The sequence below is a fragment of the Elaeis guineensis genome, chromosome 15 (genome assembly GCF_000442705.2).
Source record: "Elaeis guineensis isolate ETL-2024a chromosome 15, EG11, whole genome shotgun sequence".
In the NCBI taxonomy this organism is placed as follows: domain Eukaryota; kingdom Viridiplantae; phylum Streptophyta; class Magnoliopsida; order Arecales; family Arecaceae; genus Elaeis; species Elaeis guineensis.
This window is the reverse complement of record NC_026007.2, coordinates 51,804,203-51,814,154: the sequence shown is the minus strand read 5'-3', so window position 1 is coordinate 51,814,154 and position 9,952 is coordinate 51,804,203. Positions and strand designations below refer to the sequence as shown.

The following is a 9,952-nucleotide window of genomic DNA, read 5'->3' as shown; positions in this document are numbered from 1 at the left end:
GATCTGATAAAGACCTCTTTTGTGTGTAATCACATAGATTCTATTTTATCTGGTAGTGAGATATATTGTGACGCTCATCAAGATGATGCTCGACGAGTCTCACTACTAGTAATACCTAACAGTATATAGTGGTAATCTAGCAGAATGAAATATTGAACCTCTAGGTGCAGTTATCGTGTAGTTCGATTCTTTTGTCGTGAGTTCTAACAAGCTATAAGTCAAGGATAACTCGCCAAATCTATTCATTCGTCATATGTCAAATTTAATCAACTCGAGTCCATATGAAATCTTATAAAAACTCCTTTCCATCATTCACCTACCATGGTCATGAATTTTAGGATTCAGTCTTATAAACTACATAGGACCTCTTCCTATCTATCAGAATCGATAGATTTCATCTAGATGCACACCTTATTCCTACAATGGACTTATTGTAGTCAATATACACCGTAAAGTTTTGAATAGCTAGGTAACCAAGTGATTGTACAGTCAAACTATAGTAATCTCACTATGAATAGTCAAGACACCGCATGTCAAAAAATTATCTACACTACTGTAACTTTGAGCAAATCACTGACGGGTAGCCATCCTAGTGACTTCTCGTATTGGTTATGCTTAGTATCCTTGATCTCTATCAAGCATCTGCACTTTCGCTCTAGTGTCCCCATATTATCGACTCGAGACTCATCCACCCATGAAAGAAAGTGATTTATGCACCGATCTATCTGGATCAGTCATCATTCCCATGACGATCTATCAATCGGAAGCATTTACGAATTAATCACTAATGATGTGCCTGAAATTCTCAACTCTTAAGAATACGTGTCATCATTTGTTAATTCTTCGGATGATTCATGGACACAATTCAAATACAACATGAATAAAAAATAATCTAAATTTTATTTATTTCAAAAGTTTAGTTATAAAATTATGCTCCTAGAATGTGTACATGTGTCAGCCAATCTGATTTTTAGGGTATATATCTAATAAACTTTTATTTCATCTAAAGTCAATTAGCCATGAATCTAAGCCCCATCTTCTCAAGATGAGCTTTAGTCTTCTATTGGCTCAGTGGTTTGGTCAATGGATCAGCCACATTCTTTATGGAGTTAACTCTCTATATCTCGACGAACTTCTTCTCGAGATATTTATGAATGAGATGAAATATATTTTATTTTAAATAATAAATATTAGCTTTATATTATCATGAGATACATCCCTTGGTAGCATGGTCATATTATGTCCCAAATATGGGGTGTGATATAAAGTAATTCATGCAATGGAGTAAGCAGAATTTTAAGCACTAGAGATACAAGTGAGTAAAGTTGCTCGTGAGCTACTTGAGTTCAACTCGAGTCCAAGTTGGACTTGACTCGATTATTATCGAGCTCGAGTAGAGTTCGAGTAGCTTGAATGGATTTTTGAGTCGAGCTTGAATAGCAAGATGTTTGATTTGAAAGCTCGTAAGCCTACTTGAATTTATATATACTTTTAATCAAATTATTTTTATTTATAATATATATATATATATATATATATATATATATATATATATATATATTATTAGTAGGCTAAGATTTGATTTCGAGTTTGAATTTGAACTCGAATATGGCTTGATTGATATTTGAATCAAACCAAGTCAAGTTGATCTTGAGTTTTACCTATTTTTATTAAGTCGAATTTAAGCTTAGGATATTAAGTTTTGATTGATTTTGAGTCAAATTTTGAGCACGAGTATTTTGAGTCAAATTGAGCTTCCAATTACTTGATTCGGCTCGACTCAATTAGTTGCACCCTAATACAGCATCATGGTTGGATCCTTCAATATTATTTGTGGGCATTACTACCGACATATTTTCGATCGGTAGAGAAATGGTTGAAACTGGCACTGCTTCAGGCTGGTAATTTATAGCACTAGTCGATGATACTGTCATGATGCAATAGATGAGAACAGGTAGAGAAGCATAAATAAACAGATAATTAGTGAAAGAAAAGTTTGGATTCCTTCTCTCCCATCTCAATTAGATGGCTATTATTGTATACGGCTGCTTTCCCCCCCCCCCCCCCCCCCCCTTTTTTTTTTTTGGCTTCTTTTTTTCTTTCGATCTTCTATCTTTTGTCTGAGAAGGTGGAATAATAATGAGGTATACAGCACTTGATATCATTTTTACAACAAGCATATTTTTCACGAATGGATGGTTGATTAGTTTCGATGAGTAATTTTTTATGCATCATGTGTAGTGCAGCAAAAATATACCATCCTATTTTATTGGACTATATAGCTATTATTTTCAAACATACATTTAATATCTACGGTTCTTCTTTTTTATTTAAAATTTTGAACGATGAAAATAATTTTTTTAAAAAAAAATTATGACATCCTATTGTATATTATGACATTTTGTATGCAATCAAATTATAATTTTATACATTACAGCAAGTCATAATTTTTTTTTAAAAGTCACAAAGAGATAAATATATTTTTATCATTAAAAATTTATAAAATTTTTAAATAATAAAAATATATTTTTCTCTTTTATGATATCTTTTGGTCAAATTATGATTTGCTATTGTGTATGAAATCATAATTGAATCGTAAGATATTATAATATATTATAAAATATTATAATTTTTTTAAAAAAAATATTTTTATTATTTAAAATTTTAAATAAAAAATAAAATTATAAATATTAAATGTAAGCTAACAGTAGCTATAAATCGCAATAAGATGGGATGACGTGTTTTTGCTGCCCCGCGTACACTGCACAAAGGCTTCCTCTAATTTAGGGAGGAGAAGATCAGGTGAGCCGATGCCAGTTTTCCACGCCAATAAAAACTAAAATAAAGACGTGCGCGGGCCCAACACATTGGAAATTGATCCTTTGAGTCGTTTATACATCAATCTCGAGTGTTTGGAATTTGTTAAATAACATTGGAGCACGGACCTACCCACTGCAAACTATAAATAAAAATTTCCCTCCATTCAGGGCTCAAGCGCTCCAAACGCCTTTTGCAACGCAACCATCGCTGCTGGCGGGTCTCCTTTTGACAGCGAGAAGGCTCTCTATCATCTAACAGCGAAAACTAGTACTCATCATTTTGGCCATCAACCTACACAGACGAGTAATTCCTGAAGCACGAGAGATTTAGGTGCAATTCGACTAGTTCCCTTGCACGCTGCCGTCCGTGTCTAGTTCGGTCGCATGGGTCGACATCCTTTACCCTGTTCTCGATGCAACGCAGAAATATAGTTCCTCCATCCTTGTCTTTATTTTTAAAATTTTTAGGTGCATCAAAAAGATGGTGTATCGAACGGTTTTTAAAACTTTTTTGGTTGTAAGTTTTAATTCAAATTATTATTTTATTATAACATAGTAATGTTTAGATGTCCAACTGCCGGCATAAAATTGGGTAAATGGGTCCGTCATCCCTTCCCATAAATTGTCCAGGTATATATTGCACCTGTATGGCACAAAATCATTTGTTTGTGCTGAGGACATCTCACGAGAAAATGTGTCAATCCAGTGGACTCCATCCCTATGCACGTGCCCATGCTCCGGACAAAAGAGTAATCCGCAAGCGACTCTCGGGGCTTTCATCGAGCAGTTCACCAAGGGCAAGCTCTCCTTCCTTTCTCATGGCTCTCACAGTACTGTTCTTTCTCTACTACCTAAGCTCCACTGCTCTCTCAGCGTCTATTATCACCCATCTCCCAGGTTTCCAAGGGCCTCTACCATTCTATCTGGAAACAGGGTGAGCTCAGCTACCTTTTTTTTTTTTTTTTTTCCCTTCACATTAAAACAATCCTGTCTAAGATCTTGTATTGACTGTTGGTAGTTTAGCCATGATGGAAGGCAAGACTCTTGTAAGGGTGTTTTTTTTTTTTTTTTTGGTTTTAATATAAGCAAATATGTTATGTTATTTGTTCATCTTTTTCTTTTTTTTTTGTTTTATTTTTTTTTATATTGTGTGCGTGTGTTTTTTTTTTTTTCCCTCCTTTTTTTCCTTATTAACTTGGTGGTTGTCGTTAAGATATGTGAGTGTGGATGAGGAGAACGGCGTGGAGCTATTCTACTACTTCATAGAGTCGGAGAGGAATCCGAGTGAAGACCCACTCCTTCTCTGGCTCACTGGAGGACCAGGGTGCTCTGCCTTCAGTGGTTTGGTCTTTGAAATAGGTCGGTCTTAATTATTTTCTGGGACTCTTACTTATCCATCCCAGCTAAAGTTTCATGATCTCCAGTATTCGAACTCTGCTGTTTGTATTTATAATAATTGTCACCGAAACAAAACAGAGTAAAGGGTTTTGGTCTTATAGGACGAGAGATATGTAATGTAATTAGGCCCCAGAAAAAAGGAACTTTACACTAAATTATTCATCTTAATTAACTCCATGGTTGCAAAAATTCCATCCTTTACTCCTTACATTATTTTCAGGATACACTTCTTTGTCTTTCTTTGAAATTATGTGAATAAAATGAGCTAACGCATCTTTACTAAAAAAAATAAAAAAGTAAAAAATGGGTGCACCTTCTTGCTAAATCTTCATATTTCTGTAAATAGGTCCTCTAAAATTTGTGACTGCTGAATACAATGGGAGCTTGCCAAATTTAGTCTATCATCCATACTCTTGGACAAAGGTGCGATGTCCTCTATCGGTCCCCTTCCTCTTTATCTCTGTTTACTGTTCTTGATCGTTTACTGTTTTCAGGTAGCCAACGTCATCTTCCTAGATTCCCCAGTTGGAACTGGGTTCTCGTTTTCAAGAAAACCTAAAGGTTACGCAGTTGGGGACATTTCTTCATCCATGCAAGTCTACAAGTTTCTTAGAAAGGTGGATACAAATTTCAAATAATTCTTTTAAGAAATTTTAAGGAATTAATGCACTGAATTAGGCACGCAGACTACTTTTTGATGCCAAACCTTGTTGCAGTGGTTTGTTGATCACGCACGATTCCTTTCCAATTCGCTCTACATTTCCGGTGATTCTTATGCTGGGAAGGTTGTTCCAGTTATTGCAAAAGCAATATCAGAAGGTAATTTTAGTTGCTTCCCTCTTGGCACATTTCTGAAATATGAAATGTTTCAAAGCTTTTATGCTGCCAAAGTTAGTGAATAGTTTATGGGATTGATGTGAATGAGAATCTAATTCAAACCTTCACCTTCTCAAGTGGGTTGGACCTGCATCGGCAAGGTTATCTTATCAATCAGAGTGCAACTACTAAACTGTTGTTTTATCCACAATGTTGTGTTTCGTATGTGGGTATGGACTGGATTTGTGAGAATAAAAACTAACCCCATCCTGGTATGTAGTAGAAAAGATGTTTATGATTTTATTATATCAGTATATAAGCATAAGGATTTGAAACATCAAGATAGCCAATTAAGTAAAGCATGCTTTGAGAAACAACGCATTTATAAGCTTTAAGGAAACTAGTTAAGCAGTGCTTGATGCATTCGACAAAACTACTTAAGAAAAGGGATGTTCTGCAGCATAAAAGCCTTTTCTGCTAATCTATGATGTGACAACTGATTTATAGCAGAAATATACACGTTTGCAACCAAATGAATGTTCAGACGATCTTTTAATGTAATTTTGGCTTATTTGATTGTATAAAATACATTTAGCTTATTTGACATATGGATAGATACATCTTCACATATTTGAAGTATGTCTCTATCTAGGAGAACACATAAAAATACATGAAATCATAAATAGATGTTACTCTGTCTTTATACAGGCTATTTTGCTTCATTAAATTTGCTGATGTATATCTAACTCTTTTGAAACCCAGATATTGAAGCAGATCAGCAGTCAAGCCTTAATCTCAAGGTATAGGCTATGACTGGTAAACAAATTGCTGCAATTTTTTGACAAATTTATTCTCTCAAGCAGACCATCAGTTAAATCTTCCTATGGGATTCATGGAGTAATATATACAATATTTTAAATTAGTATTTACAAAAAAGAAAATATTGAATATCATTGTATATTGTAAATGACAGATTAAATCAATTACCATGGATTTTATGTTGGCATCCATAGGGATTTTGGTATGTTTATTATTATTTATTTTATTGGTCCAAATGATGTCAGTACTTAACTGAGAGTCCTTTATTCAGATTATTATTTTGTTTACAGGATATGAATGTAGAATAATTTTAAATATTTTATGTGCTGTTAAGATTACATTAATTTTTGCTTGTAATTATGTGTTAGAGGTTTTGATTTATAAATGAGCCACCTACTAAGATCTGTAAATATGCTACTATGATATGCAAATATTCTTCTATGATCTGTAAATATGCTTCTATGACGACTGCTGGATCCTGGATAGACCAAATCATACCTGATAGAAGAGGATGTCAAATTTCCTTGACAAGAAGGATAATTTAGTATGTTCTTGAGGGTGACAACTGGTTGAGTTGGTAAGTCACTAGGGGTTTGGCTACCAATAAAGTTGGATTCAGTCCTGACTGCTGGATCCTGGAATGAAAAATACTAAATTTTATGGCATCGTTGGGGATTTAGATTGTTCAAAGAGGTCAGCAAAGAGTAATGCTAGACCAAACTAATTGGTTTATTACTTAGAGGTTCTGTTTTTGATCATCTTGTAAATTTTGTGGTGCCAGGCAGCAAATTGTTCTGCAATCATAAACATAAAAAAGTCGATGGCAAATGCCGATCCTATGAGACACTGCTTGTTGTATATGATTATGAAATTTGAGATAATTTCATGTTGATCTCTAAACCTGTTCCTGTTGTTGATGGTGGTTCCTGCTTGTTGGTGTTGCTGTTCCTGTTGTATACTGCTTGTGCTGTTGTTGAGGTTCCTGTTCCTATTGTTTTTAGAATAAAAACATTCTGGTTCTAACAATAACCTTAAATGGATGGATTGGCTTCAGGGTTATTTGATAGGTAACCCAGTAACAGGTTTAAAAATTGATATGAATGCTCGAGTCCCATATGCTCATGGAGTGGGGATCATATCAGATGCACTTTATGAGGTGAAATGCTTCTTATCACTTGGACACTGTTAGGATATGGATATTAAAGTTCGTATGTTAACTTTGTTTTAATCCTTATCAGTTGATACAAAAAAATTGTGAAGGGGAAGACTATGAAAATCCTGTCAGAGCAAAATGTGTGACAAAGCTTGATGCTTTTCATAAGGTGGGCAACCTGTTCACTCACTCAGTCCTTATTACACTGAAGGTGAATTTAATCCTCTGCACATGCAGTTCTACTCAGAAATTCATGCAGGATATATTTTGGATCCTAAATGTACACGAGCATCCCCCAAGCCCGAGGATATGATTGGGGATAGAAGATCACTGGAGGAGTTAGAGCTCCATAGTCCACCACCTCATCCTGCTCTCAAGTGCAGGGTATGCAATTCTTTCTCATCACTGATGTACTTTAGAGTGTCGTGTATGCACTACAAAAAAATAGCAACATGTAGTCTGACATTTCTTGCCAAAATGCAATCAGAAATCTGCAAGTGGGTGTATAACCTTTATTATGACACTCATATACCTTAACATCAATTGAACTAATCCATTTTGTTTTCTTGATAGTAGGTGTCTAATTAACAGATCCTATAGGTCACTTGATGTCATTGTCATCTTTTAATAACAAGATAATATTTGAGTGGAGGTTTGTATTTTTGAGGGTTTAAAGTTTCTAAATTATTTTTCTATACCTAATTTTTCTTGATGTAAGCCACTCTTTTTCTCTCAATAAGGAAGGAGGGTTCAATGGAACCCCCTCCCCTCATAAAAATGACTCAAAAGTTATAATTCCTAGCATCAATCAAACCTGCCCATATGGCAGCAAAAGAGAAATTAGTGTACTAAATTGGACTAATGATTATGTGGTGTTCAATCATTAACGTCCCATAATTACTGCAAATTGCAGTTAAATCTTTAATATCCAATCAGAATAAATCACATTATAAATTAATATTAATGGCAATATCCCTTTTCCTTAAGGTAATTAGCTAAATTATGTAGGTTTTTCTTAAGGCTTCATTGCTTTACTAATCAACAATATTGATTTGCTGCAGACATATGCTTATTTTCTATCCTACTATTGGGCAAACAGTAATGTCACAAGAAAGGCTCTCCACATCAAGAAGGTAAATCTTTCAAATACATTAGGCATATACTAAATATAGAAAGAAATTTAGAAAAAAGCAACAACTGCAATTAAGTTCGGGCTTGGTGAAAATGAACACATAATTTATGCAAAAATACTGGTGTCTATGAGTATCATCATGATCTTAAATCCGGGTGGGACATCTCATGGAACATATTTTGATGAGAACCTGCCATCACTTTGTTCATGATTTATAGAAAGAATGAAAATGGCAGAATATTGTGAATCATATTCAAAATAAAAGGTTAAAAGAAGGAAGAGAAAAGATGGATAGTTAGGACAACCAGTGGTTAGAGGTTATGGCTTCTACCTTAATGTTTATGAAGGCCAATTGTTTGTTCTTCAATTTCTATGGTTTCTAGTGATTATCACCAAAAATCTAACCTCAGACAATGATGACATGAAGCAGGGAACAGTGAGAGAATGGCAGAGGTGTAATGACGACTTAGGTTATATAAAAGACATCCCAAATAATATAAATTATCATCTTAGCCTTACCAGTAAAGGTTATCGTGCTCTCATATACAGGTAAAACCCCGAGCATACTCTTGCCATTGTCATCATCTGTCGTAATTGTCGAATCATGCTGAACTCTCTAATGTCTCACATGGCCTTGTTGTTCACATAGTGGGGATCATGACTTGATGATACCTTTTTTGGGCACGCAAGCATGGATTAGTTCTCTCAACTTCTCAGTTGTGGATGAGTGGAGATCATGGCATGTTGGAGGTCAAGTTGCTGGGTGAGCTTCTAGCCATTGTCGGAACTCTTACGCGATCTGATCTTCTCTATGATTTGGATTGTACCATGAGTTCAGTCTAATTAGGCTCTATCTTGTTGGTTTCTTAGGTACACAACAACATATTCCAACAATTTGACATTCGCAACTGTGAAGGTAAGGGTTTTTTTTTAAAATAAAATAATAAAAAGCATTTGTCTGTTGTACCCAAAAAGTCATTTGTGTCTCCGGAAGAGAGTTTTTATTTGGAGCAATTTTATTTGTTTTTCTAGGGTGCTGGTCACACAGCTCCAGAGTACAAACCTGAGGAATGTTTGGCTATGCTCCAAAGGTGGATTTCTAGCAGGCTTCTCTGATCTACTTCCCTCATGTTGCAGAATGGAGCAAATGTGCATGAAATGCGGTATGGATTGTTGGATGTACTTGCTCCAGAAAAAGAACTTGTTTGATTTAGTTTATGAAAGATGTTCTTGGTTATTGTCTTGTGTGCTCTTTGATAAATTTTAGTTGGATCTTTCCCAATTAATTCCTCTCAAAAAAAAAATCTAATTGCTTGTTGCTCTAGTTAGTGGTTTCAATCTATTAGAACTCATTTTATCTATAAGGATACCTCGGTTGTAATTTTCTATTAGCTGGATGAAACTTGATGGATTTCTATCCCTTTTTCTCAAGAAAAAAAGGAAAAAAGATTAATGTTTGTTCAATTGATTTTAACATCATTATGAGGTTGAGTTTGTTGGCTTTAATACTTCTTTGATGTTTCTGTTTTTTTATTAAATGTCAATATGGGTCGATGGGATCTAGATATTTTCCCTCACAAGCACCACTATACCAAATACTCAATACTGCAAGAAGCAGAGTGATGGTGATGATATGTATACAAGGGGTACATAATATTAGCAATACATCTTGTCAAGAGAGTTTAGTCAAGCCGACAAATTTAAATAAAAGATTTAATAAACTTCGAATTTACTTAAACAACACTATAAAGGATAAGATGAATAAATTGACTTAACATAGGGTTTGGTTGGATTGGTCCGTTATTGACGAATAGT

The 9,952-nt window shown here is 34.6% G+C and overlaps 1 protein-coding gene across 2 annotated transcripts; it reads left to right on the top strand.

Annotated features, from left to right (window-relative positions):
* Positions 1 to 3,481: 3,481 nt before the first annotated feature.
* LOC105057969 (serine carboxypeptidase-like 18) lies at positions 3,482 to 9,582 on the top strand. Of its 2 annotated transcripts, XM_010940714.4 has the most exons (14): positions 3,486 to 3,753; positions 4,033 to 4,178; positions 4,564 to 4,640; positions 4,712 to 4,834; positions 4,934 to 5,036; positions 5,796 to 5,833; positions 6,907 to 7,008; positions 7,091 to 7,174; positions 7,243 to 7,389; positions 8,067 to 8,138; positions 8,568 to 8,686; positions 8,787 to 8,900; positions 9,008 to 9,053; positions 9,170 to 9,582. In XM_010940714.4, the coding sequence occupies exons 1-14, from the start codon at positions 3,512 to 3,514 to the stop codon at positions 9,251 to 9,253; spliced, it is 1,497 nt and encodes a 498-aa protein (XP_010939016.1). In that variant the 5' UTR covers positions 3,486 to 3,511; the 3' UTR covers positions 9,254 to 9,582. The 2 variants fall into 2 exon arrangements, 1 of the variants encoding a protein (XP_010939016.1); XR_012137267.1 differs by lacking the exons at positions 8,568 to 8,686; positions 9,170 to 9,582 and having other exon boundaries at positions 3,482 to 3,753.
* The last annotated feature ends 370 nt before the right edge of the window (positions 9,583 to 9,952 follow it).